This window comes from Neoarius graeffei, chromosome 6, assembly GCF_027579695.1.
Source record: "Neoarius graeffei isolate fNeoGra1 chromosome 6, fNeoGra1.pri, whole genome shotgun sequence".
NCBI classification, from domain to species: Eukaryota; Metazoa; Chordata; class Actinopteri; order Siluriformes; family Ariidae; genus Neoarius; species Neoarius graeffei.
This window is the reverse complement of record NC_083574.1, coordinates 60,329,077-60,349,609: the sequence shown is the minus strand read 5'-3', so window position 1 is coordinate 60,349,609 and position 20,533 is coordinate 60,329,077. Positions and strand designations below refer to the sequence as shown.

Genomic DNA, 20,533 nt, shown 5'->3' with positions numbered 1-20,533 from the left:
GCAAGCTGGAGCCTATCCCAGCTGACTACGGGCGAAAGGCGGGGTACACCCTGGACAAGTCGCCAGGTCATCACAGGGCTGACACATAGACACAGACAACCATTCACACTCACATTCACACCTACGGTCAATTTAGAGTCACCAGTTAACCTAACCTGCATGTCTTTGGACTGTGGGGGAAACCGGAGCACCCGGAGGAAACCCACGCGGACACGGGGAGAACATGCAAACTCCGCACAGAAAGGCCCTCGCCGGCCACGGGGCTCGAACCCAGGACCTTCTTGCTGTGAGGCGACAGTGCTAACCACTACACCACCGTGCTGCCCACTTCGTAAGTCACATAATTAATTGATTTAAGATCCACCTGTGTGCAATCAGTGTCACATGATGTCTGTATAAATCAACCTGTTCTGGAAGGACCCTGACTCTGCAACACTACTAAGCAAGCAACATGAAAACCAAGGAGCCTCCAAACAGGTCAGAGACAAAGTTGTGGAGAAGTATAGATCAGGGTTGGGTTATAAATAATATCCCAAACTTTGAATATCCTTGGGAGCACCATTAAATCGGCCCTGTGATGACCTGGCGACTTGTCCAGGGTGTACCCCGCCTTTCGCCCGTAGTCAGCTGGGATAGGCTCCAGCTTGCCTGCGACCCTGTAGAACAGGATAAAGCAGCTAAAGATAATGAGATGAGATGAGATAATGAATGACGAGCACCATTAAATCCATTTTAGCAAAATGGGAAGAATATGGCACCATTACAAACCTGACAAGAGAAGGCCACCCACCAAAACTCACAGATCGGGCAAGGATGGCATTAATCAGAGATGCAACAAAGACACCAAAGATAACACTGAAGGAGCTGCAAAGATCCACAGCGGAGATGGGAGTATCTGTCCATAGGACCACTTTAAGCCGTATACTCCACAGAGCAGAGCTTTATGGAAGAGTGGCCAGAAAAAAGCCATTGCTTAAGAAAACACATTTGGAGTTTGCCCAACAGCATGTGGCAGACTCCCCAAACACATGGAAGATGATTCTCTGGTCAAATGAGAGTAAAATTGATCTTTATGGCCATCATGGGAAATGCCATGTGTGGTACAAACCCAACACCCTGAGAACACCATTCCTACAGTGAAGCATGGTGGTGGCAGCATCATGCTGTGGGGATGTTTTTCATCTTCAGGGACAGTAAAGCTGGTCAGGACTGAAGGAAAGATGGATGACACTAAATACAGGGCAATTCTGGAGGAAAACCTGTTTGAGTTGGCCAGAGGTTTCAGACTAGGACAAAGATTCACGTTCCAACAGGACAATGACCCTAAACATACTGCTAAAGCTACACTGGAGTGGTTTAAAGGGAAACATTTAAATGTCTTGGAATGGCCTAGTCAAAGCCCAAACCTCAATCCAATTGAGAATCTGTGGCATAACTTGAAGACTGCTGTACACCAACGCAACCCATCTAACTTGAAGGAGTTGGAGCAGTTTTGCCTTGAGGAATGGGAAAAAATCCCAGTGGCTAGATGTGCTAAGCTAATAGAGACATACCCCAAGAGACTTGCATCTCTAATTGCAGTAAAAGGTGGTTCTACAAAGTATTGACTTTGGGGGGTGAATACCTATGCACACTCCAGATTTCTGTTTTTTCATCTTAATTATTTTTTGTGTCACAATAAAACAATGTGCACCTTTCAAGTGGTAGGCATGTTGTGTAAATCAAATGGTGCTAACCCTCCAAAAATCCCTTTTAATTCCAGCTTGTAATATGACAAAACAGGACAAACACGAAGGGGGATGAATACTTTTGCAAAACACCATTTTATTACATAAAAACAACAAATTACAGATATCTTCTTGTACCATATCAGAAGATTTTTGGGGAAAGAAAACCATTTTTAAAAAAAAGTCACATGACCGGTTAAAAGGTTGGGTAAACAGACTTAATTTGCCAGCATTATAAACTGTAGTCGGTAAATCAACTATATACAAATGTTACAAAACTTTAGGCAGAATAGATGCACAAATATCCTACAATGGTAAGCAAAATTTAGACATCAAAAAGATCTTGGCTGATCTAACACACATGCTACACTACATGTATATAAAATCAGATTCTTTCTCCCCAGAAACAGTCATCATTTCACTATTGTTTCCTAATTAATCATTTCTGTGTACAGAAGACAAGATCTGGCATGAGTGAACAATGGACTTGAATCTGAATTTAGAGGCAGATGCTAACAGAGCTGCCACAGAAAACCGGGTGAATAGTCCATGCTTTTCTGTATGCATGTTACGGGATGCACGCTGTCCATTCCGGTCATCGCTTCATGTTACTCAGGCGAACATTCTTCTCCAGCTCAAACTGCCGCCGGTCCACCCTCTCCAAGAAGTTCTTTCTCTCCACATACCTGCAGAAACAGACCCAGTATTAGAGATGAAAGCTGAGACGTTTCAAGTGAAATGATTTGCAGATTTCTTCAGTTGCACAGTTTACTCAACGTAATGAATAAATCAATGTGTTATTTTATGTGTTTTGAAGAATTTTCCAAACACATCCAACACAGACTACTACTGCAGGTACTGCAACACTGGAAATGGAAAACTTACAAAATCAAAGTCAATGGATGGTTTAAAAAAATGGACAGGAACATAACGGAAACTGATGTAAACCTATGCTTGATAAAGACGACGTCAGTTATGGATGTGTATTCAAATGTCGCACTTTGACTTTATGGTTCCGCTTTACAGTTTACAAGTTTGAAGCTCATCACAGCAGCTAATATCTCATCTCATCTCATTATCTCTAGCCGCTTTATCCTTCTACAGGGTCGCAGGCAAGCTGGAGCCTATCCCAGCTGACTACGGGCGAAAGGCGGGGTACACCCTGGACAAGTCGCCAGGTCATCACAGGGCTGACACATAGACACAGACAACCATTCACACTCACATTCAAACCTACGGTCAATTTAGAGTCACCAGTTAACCTAACCTGCATGTCTTTGGACTGTGGGGGAAACCGGAGCACCCGGAGGAAACCCACGCGGACACGGGGAGAACATGCAAACTCCGCACAGAAAGGCCCTCGCCGGCCACGGGGCTCGAACCCGGACCTTCTTGCTGTGAGGTGACAGCGCTAACCACTACACCACCGTGCCGCCCAGCAACTAATATATATATATATAAAAAAGTGAGAGATATAGAGATACAGCGAGAGATAGAGTGAGAGACAGATAGAGCAAGAGATGGATAGATATAGAGCTAGATAGAAAGCTAGAACAAGAGATATAGAGATAGATAGCGCAAGATAGAAATATAGAGCGAGAGAGATATAGCGCTAGACAGAAAGATAGAGTGAGAGAGAGCAAGAGATAGAGATATAGAGCGAGAGATAGATAAGATAGACAGAGCAAGAGATAGATGGATCTTCCCTGGTGCATGTGCCGCCCTGTCTGGGCTGCTGGGTATGGTGATGTGCGCCCGCCAGTGGTCACTGTGTCCATGTTGGAATCTGCCTGCTTCACTGATGGCAGGGGGATGATGGGGTTTTGTTCTCCCTTTTTATATTTACTGTACATGATCATTGTATGAGTATTGTTTTTTTTTTTTGTTGTTCTTTCTTCCTCTAACCGCCAAGCAAGCAAGCAAACAAACAAACAAACAAACAAATAAGAATAGTTGATGTCTATACAGCACACAGCCACTGTCAGCACAGAAATATGAGCTAACCTCAGGCTTATAGTACTCGAGTCTGACTCGTGCCCTAATTTTCAGGACTCGTGACTTGACTTGGACTTGAGCACTGATAACTCCGACTCGTGCATTAACTGCAATCGGACTCGGATTTTTTGCTTATTTTTTGTAACATGCCATAATTTTGCCTGAGATATTTATATTTCGGACCTGTCTGATCCATCCTGATGCCCTACGTCTGGCTGGAGTCTCATCACACTGCTCCTGTAGAGGACGGCCCCATATGGATGGTCGAAAGTTGCACTTGGAGGATGCTCTGGACGCTTACAGTAATACATTTATGTCTGAGGACTACAGCTGACTTGCTAACTTTAGCACTGCGGTTGTCATGAACAGTTTTGCACTCAAGTTTCCATCAGTGAACAGTTTATAACTTCAACAAAACAGACTTCATGTTAAAACGATAATGAACTTCCTTGTTACACAGTTATACTTTATGACTCTATAGGACACAGTTATAGAAGTGAGTTATTTATAATTACGCTGTCTGTTATCACCCAAATGAGGATGGGTTCCCTTTTGAGTCTGGTTCCTCTCGAGGTGTCGTCTGAGGGAGTTTTTCCTTGCCACAGTCTCACTCATTGGGGATAAAATTAGCTCAAGTCTTTAATTTTCTATAAAGCTGCTTTGCAACAATGTCTATTGTTAAAAGCGTCATAGAAATAAACTTGACTTATTTCTACATGAATTTTTATACTAATTTCGTGCAAGAGAATGCACATTCACCTGTTCATACGTCATGTTCAGGAACAAGCTCATGTTAATGGTGCTAAAATACCTGGAGAGAACGCCACTAGGATTGTCTGCTTTGCTTAGACAGACTTCTCGTGCAGTGGGAAAAAATACACTGCTGTGTGTTCCATATGAAGAACTATCGAGGAGACGACGGGGATGACCTCGAACTTCAATCGTCATTTGGCAAGACTCCACCCAGAGAAGGAAGTGACACGCTGTGTTCATTGCTCTGTTGATAGCGGGGCTTGCTTGCTGAGCGATGAACTAGCTAGTGTTAACCCTCTCTCGTGATATTTGTCCTGTTGATAGTGGGCGGGGCTTGAACAAGCTTTTTATCTGTAAACTAAAACAGGGCAGTCGAGCAGTAACGTTAGTCCAACACAGTAGCAGAGATGCTTTCACATAAAGGCAGCAACAGCCACCGTCAAATGGTGCGGATGGAGTCTTGTTCTTGGACTCGACTCAAAATTTTCTTTAATGACTCGGACTTGAACACTGGGGACTCGAGGTTGACTGACTCAACTACAACACTGGCTAACAGTTTCCATCAAGTGCAGCACACATGCATGATTCAAATGTTTGAGCTTTTTTCAATGTCAGAGGTTGACGCAACCTCAAACGTGCACCAACACTCAACACTGTCCTAGCATCTGATGGAGGACACTGGATCTCCTCGCGTCATCATGCTTTACACTGTATTCCTGTATAAGCATGGATGAAATATTACCAATGATGAAATCAGGCTCCATATTTCATTCACAGAGCGCTAATAAATATGCACTTCAAAAACTAGCAAAGCTGTACTTGTTTATCTGCATCACTTCCTGTGCTGATGGCATACCCCATAAAAAAACAAAAGCAAAAAACCCTTGCATCTCTGTATGTGTGCACACAAAAATCATCATGCAAGCACTTCCTGTCAGTGAATGATTTCCTTTCTGCCGTGTCCTATGTAAGCGAGTGAATTCGAGAGTGGCTAATGTTACATGCAAGGTCACTGCTGACACGCTACATCTTCAATGTCATTCAAAGCCCAAGTGCTCAACTGCACTTCATCATCAAATATACTGTACATTAGCCCAAGCTGAACAGCTCATGCTCCTTAACTGCTCCACGACGATTATCGCTAGACAGGAAGAATTGGGATTAATCATGCGAAACAAGAAGCAATTAGTTTGTTGCATTTGGTTGCAATTCATGTCAACTGGCTAAGGTCCAAAATAAATCACATGAATAAAGCATGCTGATGTCGTTTCACATAAGCTTATTAATTGTGCACAACAGGCGTCACGCCCTCTGAGAAACAGCTGACGAGACAGGCGGTTTAGTTCTTTGACACAAGTCAGTATCTACAAAATTGTATGGAAACTCAAATGTACTCAAACGTTTACTTGGGAAAGGAACAGAAATGTATTCGAACCTATAATATTAACAGGTTAACCTTAGCTTTTGAACATTTTTGTCACAGGTGCCCGTTTGCTGCACAAATGTCAAATCCCTTTGTACGAGCGTCAAGTCCATGTGATGTTTATAGTTTAATGTGACTCATAACTTCAACTTTCTGCACAAGTTTCACAATGTAAAGGCAGCCAGAGTGAGGAGGTTGTTTCTAAGGTATTGCTCCATCGATGTACAGTGCTCAGCGTAAATGAGTCCACCCCCTTTGAAAAGTAACATTTTAAACAATATCTCAATGAACACAAACAATTTCCAAAATGTTGACAAGACAAAGTTTAATATAACATCTGTTTAACTTATAACGGGAAAGTAAGGTTAATAATATAACTTAGATTACACATTTTTCAGTTTTACTCAAATTAGGGTTGTAGGTACAACACAGTCCCTTTAAGAAACTACATTTCCCATCAGCCAACTTCTGCGTTGACCTACGTCACGCCTGGGCGGGATCACCTACCTCACGTCCTCCATGACGTCACTTCCTCCCTAAAGTCATAAGTAACGGAACAACGCTTCCATCTCTCTCGTCTTGGATGTCAAGCCATCTGGACACAAAGAGATACCCCGCACCAGAAAACCCAAGAAAAGCCGTCTTTCTCCCGAGAATACGATTCAACACGGTTTTTTGTTTACCCTTGGCCACGGTAGAACCACTTAAATCGTGCTCTCTCTCTCTCGTTTGAGCTACAGCCAGTTTTGTTTGTCTATCAGTAACGTTACCGAACTGCCGCCCAAAACAGTTTAATTTAAAGTCAGGAGCGATCAGATTCCTCCTAATTAAAGCGCTGTGCACATTATTTTAATCAGAGACTTTCTTTTCATCACGAGCGACCACGTATCGGACCAAGAAATCCTCTGCTTTCCACGGAAGCGACTCACATGCTCCACAACGGTGAAACTCCAAAAGTCTCGGAACATCTCATAATCTCGCGTAGAGACGAGATACTGAAGTAAGACTGGCATTTGGGCAAAACCTAGTCTTAGGAATTAGCTTTTATGAAGCAGTGTGAATTTAAACTCAGGAACGGTTTAATTGTGTACACTGTAAACACGTAGGATGTTGAATTGATGATTGTTCTATTTTTGTTTTGACCTCTCAGTTGTTTTAATAGATAGGCTGTTGCATGCTTTCTTCTATTCCTTCCTAACACTCTTAATTTCTTACTTAACTTCTTACGCATATTTTGACCTCATCAAGGTTTCAGTGGATTTAGTAATGCTATAAGCTAGTGAAATTAGCCTACGGCTAATTCTTTTGTCTCATTAGCATCCAGGGCTAATTGTATTGTCTCAAGGGACCATAAGGCCTCCACCACGTGGAGTTAGCTACCAGAGCTAATTCTTTTGTTTACACACACACACACACACACACACATATCTTAGCTAGCCACACGGCTAATTCTTTTGTCTCGTTAGCAAGCTAGGCTAACCTTCTGTTTACCACGAGGCCTACACACACACATATCAAGTATATATCATATTTGTATATAATGATTCCAACTGCTATTATTCATTTTTATCTTTGTTATAATAAATTCAATTAATTATTGAAACTGTGTTTATTTGTTGTTCCGATATTTTTGAAGTACCCAACCTCAAAGAATTCCAAGGTGCATATGAGTTATGTAATACAGTAAGTGTTCATAGTAATTTGGAATATACCATAATTTAGCTGTTTGGTAATTTATTATTAAGCACCAAAATTAAAGGTATTATTTAATGAGACTGATTTAATGACTTAATGAGACCTTCAGATTTAATGAGATTGATCACTTAATTACTAATTGCACCTACAGGGTGGTGCAAAAATGAGTACACCCCACAACAAAAACTACTACATCTAGTACTTTGTATGGCCTCCATGATTTTTAATGACAGCACCAAGTATTCTAGGCATGGAATGAACAAGTTGGCGACATTTTGCAACATCAATCTTTTTCCATTCTTCAACAATGACCTCTTTTAGTGACTGGATGCTGGATGGAGAGTGATGCTCAACTTGTCTCTTCAGAATTCCCCATAGGTGTTCGATTGGGTTCAGATCAGGAGACATACTTGGCCACTGAATCACTTTCACCCTGTTTTTCTTCAGAAATCCAACAGTGGCCTTAGATGTGTGTTTAGGATCATTGTCATGTTGGAAAAGTGCACGACGACCAAGGGCACGGAGTGATGGTAGCATCTTCTCTTTCAGTATAGAGCAATACATCTGTGAATTCATGATGCCATCAATGAAATGCAGCTCCCCGACACCAGCAGCACTCATGCAGCCCCACATAAGGACACTGCCACCACCATGTTTCACTGTAGGCACCATGCAGTTTTCTTTGTATTCCTCACCTTTGCGACGCCATACAGTTTTGAAGCCATCAGTTTCAAAAACATTTATCTTGGTCTCATCACTCCAGAGTATAGAGTCCCAGTAGTCTTCATCTTTGTCAGCATGGGCCCTGGCAAACTCTAGACGGGCTTTTTTGTGCCTGGGCTTTAGGAGAGGCTTCTTTCGTGGACTGCATGCCATTCCTCTGCAGTGTACGCCGTATTGTGTCACGGGAAATAGTCACCCCAGTTTGGCTTTCGACTTCTTTAGATAACTGCAGTGAACTTGCATGCCGATTTTCTTCAACCCTTCTCATCAGAAGACGCTCCTGTCGAGGTGTTAACTTCCGTGGACGACCTGGACGCAGGGATGTGATTTGGGGCTGGTGAAATTATCTGAAAATTTTAGCCGGGGGGCTGGGGGCCGCAGGCCCCCAGCTGGTCCAGGGCAGCGGCCTGGTGGGGGGACAAGGGGGGAAGCCCCCCGAAGCTCCTGGGTTCTGGGGTTTTCTGACTTAAAAATTGTACTAAAATGGCAAGCAAACACACAAGAAAAAACTTGTCATGATTAACAAATTCAAGCCAATTTAATGGTCAACATGCAACTCTGACACACACACTCTCGCTCACTCTCTCACACACACACACACACACACACTCTCGCTCACACACACACACTCTCTCACACACTCTCACTCACACTCTCTCTCTCTCTCACACACACCCCAAAAGAACCAGCGCGAGCAGGGCCCGCTAGCCCCGCACCTTGTGACGTAATTCGCCCCGAGGCGAGCCGCGGTTTTTCTCCAACCATTCCCAGCGGAACTTTTTTTTCACTATTCTGTCGATTTCTTTAACTCGATTTGCATCTTTACGCTCGCTCACGGAGGCTGCCATCTTTCAACTCTTTGTTTGAAGCGAGCTTACGTACAGCTATCTAACAAGCGCGTTCATTGGTTGTTACAGAGCTATGAGCCAATCACGTACCTCGTTTCATCTCATTGACGTAATTACGTCATTTACGCAATTACGTCATTGAGATGAAACGAGGTACGTGATTGGCTCATCGCTCTGTAACAACCAATGAACGCGCTTGTTAGATAGCTGTACGTAAACTCGCTTCAAACAGAGTTGAAAGATGGCAGCCTCCGTGATCGAGGCGTAAAGATGCAAATCCGAGGCTGCCATCTTTCAAACAAAGTCGGAACGAATAGGATATAATGTGGATGAGGGAAAAATCGGAAAAAAAATTTTCTTCAAGTTTTGAGGTGAAAAAAGCGGAATTCCGCGAATTCGCGGAAAAATCACATCCCTGTTGACGTCTCTGTGAGATGGTTGCAGTTCCATCTTTCCTAAATTTTTGTACCACTTTTGCTACAGTATTCTGACTGATAAGTAAAGCTTTGCTGATCTTCTTGTAGCCTTCACCTTTGTGGTGTAAAGAAATGATTTTCTTTGGGGAATTCTGAAGAGACAAGTTGAGCATCACTCTCCATCCAGCATCCAGTCACTAAAAGAGGTCATTGTTGAAGAACGGAAAAAGATTGATGTTGCAAAATGTCGCCAACTTGTTCATTCCATGCCTAGAAGACTTGGTGCTGTCATTAAAAATCATAGAGGCCATATAAAGTACTAGATGTAGTAGGTTTTGTTGTGGGGTGTACTCATTTTTGCACCATCCTAATTTGAGTAAAACTGAAAAAATGTGTAATCTAAGTTACATTATTAACCTTACTTTCACGTTATAAGTTAAACAGATGTTATATTCAACTTTATCTTGTCAACATTTTGGAAACTGTGTTCATTGAGATATTGTTTAAAATGTTACTTTTCAAAGGGGGTGCACTCATTTACGCTGAGCACTGTACATCATTCTCATGAGATTCAACACTCCAAAACAAACTCTCATTTAGTACAGTGTAACCAGATACAGTTTCAGAGAGCTTATCGAGAACATTTTGTAGCTACATGCCACTGTACATCCCCCCCTCTCATCTTGAGGTGTTTCTATGATGTTTTCACCCTTGGACCATTTCAGCCCTCAGAATGAATGCCAAATGATTAGTCGGCATTTTTTGCACATACATAAACACTCCAAATGAACTCTGATCCCTCTGAAATGAAACCAGACGTGGTATCAGTTCGGTTTGCTTCAAATCCACACTGCAATTCACTTAACCTATGCATTGTGAACACGCAGCGCTCCAGGTTCGCTTCGTCTCTTATATTTTAGCTTCTAGGCCTGCCGGAGACAGATCACATGCTCCAAGTGAAAGCTACCCATAATCCAAAGCAGTAAAGGTCAAAGCTCTAAAGGCACCATCGTGTGAATAGAGGCTCCATCAAAGTTAAAGTAGACCAGAAAGCAAATGGAGTCCTCTTTCAAATGAACACTGAATGTGAACGCAAAAAGAAGCGAGCCCCTTTCCTGTTGGTCCACTTTAAGAGGACAAGTTCATTTAAAAAGAACGAGATCAGGGCTCAACATTAATTTTTAAACCCACCTGCCCTGAGGGGCAAGTGGGAGTTAATTTCCACTTGCCCCCCCAGTATTATCACTTTCCCCTTATTTTGCAAGTACTACTTTTTTTTTTTTAGGAAAACCATAGAATAGTTGTGAATTGCAACATAAAATGAAGATCATACATTGAGTTGAAGTTTGATTATTGATCAAGTTTGGTTCTTGGTTACTTTTTACTTTTACTGGTCACAGACAACAATTTTATCCAAAATAGTTTTTCCTGCTTTAGTCGATTTATTTCCATTTCACATGCATGAAGCTGTTGTAAAGTTCAGTGTGTTAGTGTAGAACTCTCTCAGACTGTAGGTTCATTCCTCGATAACGTAGAAATCATAAAATAGAAATCTATAACAAAGTTTGTATGAAGAAAACAATAGGGTGCCAAGACTTTTGAACAGTACTGTGTTTGAGAATTTTATTTTTTGGTACATCATCCACCTCTAGGTTTAAAAAAAAAAAAAAAAACTGCACTGCGTCATACAAGATAATGTTTGAGTTTAAAATTATTGCTTAGTGTGTAGGTTATGGTATTTTATACAGACCTGGCAACCTGTAACTGAATCAGTGCAGCTGGTCTGTCAGGACACAGCACGGTTTTTTTTTTAAATAAACCTGGAGGTAGATGATATAACCCCCCCCAATTTTTTTTTTTTTTTTGCACAGTAGTGTGTTCCTCTGATAACAGAAACAAAGGTCCAGCTCTCTCTGCTCTTAATCTGTTCCTTCAGGATTTATCACGCATGTCACTCCTTGTTGAGTTTTTTTATTCCCGAGTTGTTTGAAACCAATCTGGGTTTTCTGTGTTGAATAAGCAAGCTGCCTCACCTGTAAGAAAATCAAACACTTTCATGAAGGAGCTAACTCGAATGTGAGCAGAAAAAAAGATTCTTATGCAAACTTTTCCATCCTCTCTTCCAACTTTCTGTTTTGTAAAATACATTTTAAATACAATTGTGAATTTCTCTGGAGTTTTCAGGCTGAGCTCCTCTTCTCGTATTCAACCACGTTGTTCTTGAAGCATTTGCGTCTATTTGTTAACATTTTTCTTGATAGCGGGGAGACGGTAATGCCTTTTATCCATTTCTCTGTTTGAACAAGCAAAAACAGCGCAACAATTAACCATATTGAAGACAGATTAAGCTGCTTGCATGAAAGACGACGTCTGTCTGACCCCAGCTGTAATTATCACAATGCGTGACGTCATGCACAAGGGGTCTATAAACAGTATGCGTACCATACTACAGCAGCGGGAGTATATAAAATAACTCGCAAAGCAGTAAATGAAACCGAGACAAAGAAAACAGACGAGACATAATGGTGGATACGTAGTGAGGGACGCTTTTAGGAACTGAAATAAAAGATCAAAAAGCCTAATTTTTGTGGTGCTAGTTCGTAATATATGCTCATTCCAACTTGCCCGGTCGGGCATGTCGGGGGCATATCCCACTTGCCTGAATGCATGTTTCACTTGCCCCGGGCAATCGGGCAGTCCTTAATGTCGAGCCCTGGAGATGTGAAAACATCCTTAGGTTTGTTTATAGAGAAAGCAAAGGCTACACTTTCGGGAAGCCCTTACCAGATCACAGTGTTCTCCCCAGAGTGCTTTTGCGTGTCGGGGCCGACACGCTTTAAATTTGCCGACACGCTATTTTTTTGCTCCGACACTCGTTGAAAACCGCCCTGTCAACTCTCACGACTTTGCCATGATACTCATGATTTTTTGCACTGAATCACGCAGCGAAAAGACGCTCGTGGTTGGCTGACTGCTTTTGAACTGTCCCACAGATATGTTCTCATAAATGTATAGCCAAAGATTTTTTTCCTCCCCCAACAGGAACTCTGCATGCTGTGTTCGGTATGTTTATTATTGTTACAGTAGTAGCCGAGCACATAAGTGTATAAATCTATAACTAATTGGAAGTGGTTAATACATCACTGTCATAATGGTTTTGGGATTTTTGGTAAAATGGTATTACTTTGAGTAATTCAGTAATTTTATATTCCTTTAATATTATCTTTCTAATAATTTAACGTGATAAACTCTAATGAATAAATATTTTATAAAATATTTAATACATAGGACAGAATATTACATTTACTCAGCTTGCAGTAATAGATATACCGGTATGTGTGGAAACAATTTTTGTGTTAACGGTGTTATTAATTTGTATTTCTCAGTGTGGGTTCCTTCACTGATCACACTGGTACTGCTGTTGGTTATCAGTTAAAACCCTGATTTAGAAATGACTTGGTGGCAGCACAAATGGTGTTTCCTGTGACGCGACATGCGCATGTAGTTTTGTGGCGAGAGCTCTTTGAAATGTGATCATTGCACAGCTTTCATTTCATGATCATGTTGAAATGTGTTTTTTGTTCACCTGGCACTGGCTAGTTAATACGTGTGGTGTCGTCATTAAGCCATTTTTTCCCCATTAATAGTAACAAGAAAGTGAAAAATATTCATCCTAAGGCCACCCCAATCCCCTTTTAAAGCTGCCAAAATTGTTTTCGGCTGGGGGGAGCCTTTCCCCCCTCGACCCCCATGAGGGCTTTGCCCTGGACCTGACCGGGGCCTGCAGCCCCTGGACTCTGGCTTTCTCACTTCTTTTTTTTTCCCCATGTTGGGGTTGACAGCTACATTCAACTATCTCATCTCATCTCATTATCTCTAGCCGCTTTATCCTGTTCTACAGGGTCGCAGGCAAGCTGGAGCCTATCCCAGCTGACTACGGGCGAAAGGCGGGGTACACCCTGGACAAGTCGCCAGGTCATCACAGGGCTGACACATAGACACAGACAACCATTCACACTCACATTCACACCTACGGTCAATTTAGAGTCGCCAGTTAACCTAACCTGCATGTCTTTGGACTGTGGGGGAAACCGGAGCACCCGGAGGAAACCCACACGGACACGGGGAGAACATGCAAACTCCGCACAGAAAGGCCCTCGCCGGCCACGGGGCTCGAACCCGGACCTTCTTGCTGTGAGGCGACAGCGCTAACCACTACACCACTAACTGATCAACAGTTACCGGAAACGTTTAGTTGCAGTTATTGCTGCACAAGGGGGTCACACCAGATACTGAAAGCAAAGGTTCACATACTTCTGCCACTCACAGATATGCAATATTGGATCATTTTCCTCAATAAATAAATAAGTGTAATATTTTTGTCTCATTTGTTTAACCGGGTTCTCTTTATCTACTTTTAGGACTTGTGTGAAAATCTGATGATATTTTAGGTCAGATTTATGCAGAAATGTAGAAAATTCTAAAGGGTTCACAAACTTTCAAGCACCACTGTATGGAAGATGTAATGCTTGCATATGACAGTCTTGTAAAGGAGCTCCCAAAACATTGCTCAGGATAAAAACAAACCTGCTCTCGGAACCTCTCCAGAAGGTTAGAGAGCATTAAGGAGAACAGCTGAGAGAGAATCCACAGACCAGCTGCATTTGCACATGTGCGCTCTGGGGTGGAGGGTGGGGGTGGGTGTTTATTAAATATATCATTATACCCCTGCCAATCCATAGCAGCTTACCGCAGCTGTGGACAAGTTGCGTGCACACACTCGAGAGAGAGAGAACAGCGAGTCCAGACTCCCTAGGTGTTCTATGTGCACCCTGGATTAGATTCATCTCCTGTTATTTGTTACATCAATCCTTTAAATCACTTTACTGCATGGCTTCTTCATTCAGCGACACTAGATGCTAGTGTACATCACATTCCCTTTTGGTCAGACTGCAACCTTCTGTTTCTTCCCAAAAGAAAAGTCCAGTTCTGATCTCTGCTCTGTTCATCCCTCATGGAAGTGGAAGCCTTGTTTTAGTGTGATGGTAAGCATGCACTGAAATTTTCCAAATTGTAAGCAAATCTGCAAAATCGGAAACCGAAAATCCAGAAATTGACGCCATCTCCGTTTGATTAATTTGCCGATGACTGAAAAGCCTGCATAACAGAAAACCAAGATCCATCAACAACTTAAGTCCTCACTGCAGATTCAGAATTGGTCATCCTACGCTGGGCTGAATCCAGACCTTTAAATGCCCCATGCAGGCCCCACAAACGCATCATGCACCCCATCATGGGCCACCACACCCTCCACACACCATGTCCAACTCCCTTCCCAAACCACATCCATCCCAGAGGGATTTGGAAACACAGAACGAGTAGCATGCTCTAATTTGGTCCGTCAAGGAAGCAAAAAAAAAATTTTATAACCCCCAGCCCAGGTTTTTAATTGTGGGTTCCTCTCAACCACAGTCCAGTGCGCCTTGGAGCACATTTTGCACCAATGGCAAAGACTAGCCCATGTGTGTTCAGCTTGAGTTTTGAAATGCATCTCCTCATCACACACCGAAGGGGTTAAATTCAATACTCTAAGAGGTGGCTCTTCATGTGTACAGATGATGTCATTGTGGAACAGCATCCCCTGAAGTCAACCTCTATTCCCCTAAGCCCCAGAGTTCAAAACCAACCCCTCGCCAGCACACACACACACACACACACACACACACACCAGCTGAAGGCTAGGTGATTATGGAGACCTGGGTAGATGGAAAGACTCTGGGGGGCTTCCAGATCTCCGTGAAGGGTGTTTAAATGGGAACATAAAAACATACCATGGGTAGGTATGGAACTAAAAACTAATGTGGCACAAATAACTAGTTCAAAAAACATAGACCAAGTGTAATAACTGAGAAAGTCAAAGGGTGAGAGAAATCAAAAGAGATGGACAGTGATCTCAACGTGCATGCAGTTTGATGCAAGAAGGGCAACACACATCCCAAATATACTAGAAATTCTGAAAAATATCATAAATATTACATGTCTAGCAACGCGCTGTAATATGTTTAGCCCTACAGTGGTAGCACACTCAAGTCAGGGTTCATTAGGTTTTCAAGAAGTAGGGGATAAAACAATTCCCCAAAGGGTGCGCAGGTGTTATTACAGTCACTGTCGGTTTGCTTATTCTGTTTTTAATAATCCTTATGCAAAGCTAATGAGAGCCGGGCTGAGGACGAGACTTGGAGAAAAAGCTGCCTCAGAACTATAAAAGGCTACAGTGATACTTTTCAGACGAGAAAAAATATTTTAATGATTATGTCCACTCTTCAAATTTGCATATTTCAGATTTCTTATTCGACAGTATGTACAGTATATAGCTACTTTTTCTGTTTGCTAAATTCTTCTTCGACAAAGCAAGTTCCTTGTATGGGAGAATGGACTTGGCAATAAACTTGATTCTCCATCCATTATCCGTAACTGCTTATCCTGTGCAGGGTCGCGGGCAAGCTGGAGCCTATCCCAGCTGACTATGGGCGAGAGGCGGGGCACATCCTAGACAAGTCGCCAGATCATCGCAGGGCTGACACATAGAGACAAACAACCATTCACACTCACATTCACACCTACGGTCAATTTAGAGTCACCAGTTAACCTAACCTGCATGTCTTTGGACTGTGGGGGAAATCGGAGCACCCAGAGGAAACCCACGCGGACACGGGGAGAACATGCAAACTCCGCACAGAAAGGCCCCCGTCGGCCACTGGGCTCGAACTAGGGTTGCCAACCGTCCCGTACTGGGCGGGACATCCCGTTTTTCGGGTAATTTTAATTTGTCCCGTCAGGGACAGATCCTGCCCCTCACTCCAATGCTATGGTGTAAATTGCATTATTGCCGTGAGAAGCGCTATTACCGCGAGTCGCGGTCATCTGCGATTTAAAATCATTCACTGTCAAAGGCTGCCATATCCTGAATTTTTAAGCTATACTGACAAAATAGGCATCAAATTAAACTAGAGCAGATGGTGCAGCCAGTGGATACAGCCTAACTGTTTGATAAGGATAGCAGATAGCTTAAAAAAAAACTTTCCGAAACAGGATAGACCTCAGCCTATAGAAGGGGAGCTTTTCTGCCTCACTCCTGCCTTTGTGATGTCTTTCTCTCTTCTTCTTCTGCTATGAAGCATTGCAGAAGGTTCTTAGGGTTTTCAAATGGACAATTAAGCAAATATCAGGGTTTTACAGCTACAGCAAATACTTTTTCAGGTTATGACACTGCCTTCATAAATATGGCCTGATGAATTATTTGGCCAAAGTTTAAAAGAGAAAAATGAGACAATAATATTAGAATTGTTTGTTATTTTGCATTAAATTACTTAAAAATATCCATTAATTGGTCTATTAATTTTTAAAAGCTCTATTTTAGAAATGAATTTGTAGTGGCCTACATTTGAAACCCTCACCTAAAGGTGATTCGGTAACTATTTTGGGGCACTGGGGTGCGCGTACAGGGCCTGTACCGGTACTTGTCCGCACCCGGAACAAAGTGTCCCTCGTTTGGATATGAGAAAGTTGGCAACCCTAGCTCGAACCCAGAACCTTCTTGCTGTGAGGCGACAGCGCTAACCACTACACCACCGTGCCGCCCTAAACTTGATTCTGATTTTCGATTTGTTACAACATTGAGAAACGTTTGTAGGTTAAAAATAATAAAGACCTCTTTTACACAGGTGTTATCCCTCCCTTTACAGACTGTCTTTGTCTTGTATTGTTCTTGTTCTACGTTCATCACTGGTGGGAAGTCCTATCTTACGTTACTGCCAGTTGTCATGGTTGCGTTGTTGGCATCTGTGGATGGCCAAGGAAAGAACATGGAGATCTATCGAACGTAAAACCAGCTAATTAACCATAGAACAAATGTCCCTCTAAAATGAGATGCATGGTCCATTTTCACGAAAGAGAAATGCTTGTGTATAAATAACATCACAGTCTACTAGTGTCAGATTAAACTGAGAAATGCTTCCTCTTGGCAAAAATCACTGCTGTCTATTTTTGGGAGGAAATCAAGCCATAGGCAGCACAAGTTTAGAAGCGGTGACCATCTAAAATTGATGAGCTAATGTCTTTTTGCACTACTTGCTCTGCCCACTTTGCATCACAACACTTGATCTGTCACCAAAAAGTCGATTTGCCTTCTGTTAATGTAAATTACCAGTTCCCACGAAACACTGTCTTCAGCCCTGGTCACACTACAGATTGTGATGGGTTTGCCAATACTTGGCAGCATTGCCACCAATCGTGCAATACACACCAATTGTTCTCAGAATTTTGCGAGGTTTTTTTATTCATTTAATTTTTTTCGGTGTGTTTCTACCTCATGAGTAGGTCAAAAATGTTGCGAAATTTTTCAGCGCATACATTGAAATTTGGTGGTGATGTTTTCCTCGGCAAACCAAGCAACAAATATTTGCACATGGGTTTGGGAATATTTCCCGGAGCTCGGGGAACCTTTGTCGAGTCTCTTGAGATGTATTTGTGTCGAGTCCATGTCCCCCGACACGCATAGGAGCCTCATCAACACAGTGGCTCGGCATAGTCTAACCTTCATCAAGACTTGAAGTGCATTTACATTCGGAGATGCTTGGGACCTGGTCATTATGGGAAACACCTGACGCCAATTTAAGTGCAATCAGCACGCGCATATAAGGACGCTGTTTTCACAGAAACTTTGTGAAGTATTCGGTCAGGTATGTGGCAGCAGATGGATGCAAGTGCAGGAAGTGTGTTTATTAGCAGGAGTGACATTTACAAAAACAAAATGTGAGGCAAGGTCAGAGTAACAAAACACAAATGAAACCAAAAGCAAAACAGAAAGTGGAGTCAAACATGGCTAGAAACAAACATGAGTTCACAAACAATACTTCACAAAGCCTCAGTCAAAACAGTGTCCTTATATGCGTGTGCTGATTGCACTCAAATCAGTATCAGGGTATTTCCCATAACGACTGGGTCCCAAGAGCGTGCACAACGCGCTCTGTGAGTGTGTGCAGCCACTTGAGCTACACCAGACTCAAGTACACGAAGGTGTGACAGTCAAGCTGTGTGACCACAACTTTTAGCTCACCTGTGGATCACCATGCATTGCCACCAAAATGTTTCATTTTCATCGATAACCCATCGCAAAGCATCATGAGCTGTAGTGTGACTGTAGCTTTCCAGCCACTTCACCTATAAGATTTATTTGTTTTGACCCCATTTTCTCCCAAGTAGGTAATTTACTAATTCTGTCTCAACAGCCATCAATAAAGAAGGGTGAGGGCTAACATGCTTCCTTCAAGACGCATGAACTTAGCCACTCCATTTTTTTTCCCCCTGAAGTGGTGGTCATGCCATGTCATAAGACAACCTAACAGATTCAGACAAGAAGCAGTGACTGCTCTCTTCTACATACATGAACTCACAAAAGACCCATGACTGGCAGAGGAGTCATGCCATACTTCCCATCCAGAAAGCAGGGCTGTCATGGGTTACACTCCCATGGACAGCTGAGAGTTTCCTAACAAACGGGTAAACACCTTCTGGTGCACCATTTAGGAGTGCCAAAATATCAGATTTACAGTGTCTTGCAAAAGTATTCATGCCCCTTGGTGTTTGTCCTGTTTTGTCACATTACAAGCTGGAATTAAAATGGATTTTTGGAGGGTTAGCACCATTTGATTTACACAACCTGCCTACAACTTTAAAAGGTGCACATTGTTGTTTTATTGTGAGACAAACAATAATTAAGATGAAAAAAACAGAAATCTGGAGTGTGTACAGGTATTCACCCCCCCAAAGTCAATACTTTGTAGAACCACCTTTTGCTGCAATTACAGCTGCAAGTCTCTTGGAGTATGTCTCTATTAGCTTAGCACATCTAGCCACTGGGATTTTTGACCATTCCTCAAGGCAAAACTGCTCCAACTCCTTCAAAAAGTTAGACGAGTTGTGTTGGTGTACAGCAATCTTCAAGTTATGCCACAGATTCTCCACTGGATTGAGGTCTGGGCTTTGATTAGGCCATTCCAAGACATGTGAATGTTTCCCTTTAAACCACTCCAGTGTAGCTTCAGCAGTATGTTTAGGGTCATTGTCCTGCTAGAATGTGAACCAGTCTCAAACCTCTGGCCGACTCAAACAGGTTTTCCTCCAGAATTGCCCTGTATTTAGTGCCATCCATCTTTCCTTCAGTCCTGACCAGCTTTACTGTCCCTGCAGATGAAAAATATCCCCACAGCATGATGCTGCCACCACCATGCTTCACTGTAGGAATGGTGTTCTCAGGGTGTTGGGTTTGTGCCACACATGGCATTTCCCATGATGGCCAAAAAGCTCAAGTTTAGTCTCATTTGACCAGAGAATCTTCTTCCATGTGTTTGGGGAGTCTGCCACATGCTGTTGGGCAAATTCCAAACGTGTTTTCTTAAGCAATGACTTGTTTTTTTTCTGGCCACTCTTCCATAAAGCCCCACTCTGTGGAGTGTACGGCTTAAAGTGGTCCTATGGACAGATACTCCCATCTCCGCTGTGGATCTTTGCAGCTCCTTCAGTGTTATCTTTGGTGTCTTTGTTGCATCTCTGATTAATGCCCTCCTTGCCCGATCTGTGAGTTTTGGTGGGTGGCCTTCTCTTGTCAGGTTTGTAGTGGTGCCATATTCTTTCCATTTTGCTAAAATGGATTTAATGGTGCTCCCTGGGATATTCAAAGTTTGGGGTATTTTTTATAACCCAACCCTGATCTATACTTCTCCACAACTTTGTCTCTGACCTGTCTGGAGTGCTCCTTGGTTTTCATGTTGCTTGTTTAGTAGTGTTGCAGAGTCAGGGTCCTTCCAGAACAGGTTGATTTCTACAGACATCATGTGACAGATCATGTGACACTTTGATTGCACACAGGTGGATCTTAATCAACTAATTATG

The 20,533-nt window shown here is 42.5% G+C and overlaps 1 protein-coding gene across 1 annotated transcript in view; it reads right to left on the bottom strand.

Annotated features, from left to right (window-relative positions):
* Positions 1–1,804: 1,804 nt before the first annotated feature.
* Positions 1,805–20,533, bottom strand: part of cfdp1 (craniofacial development protein 1) — a 128,750-nt gene continuing 110,021 nt past the window's right edge. Inside the window, exon 7 of the mRNA XM_060923957.1 lies at positions 1,805–2,413. Within this exon, the coding sequence (XP_060779940.1) occupies positions 2,323–2,413 (91 nt within the window). The 3' untranslated portion in view covers positions 1,805–2,322. The remainder of the gene's footprint in view (positions 2,414–20,533) is intronic.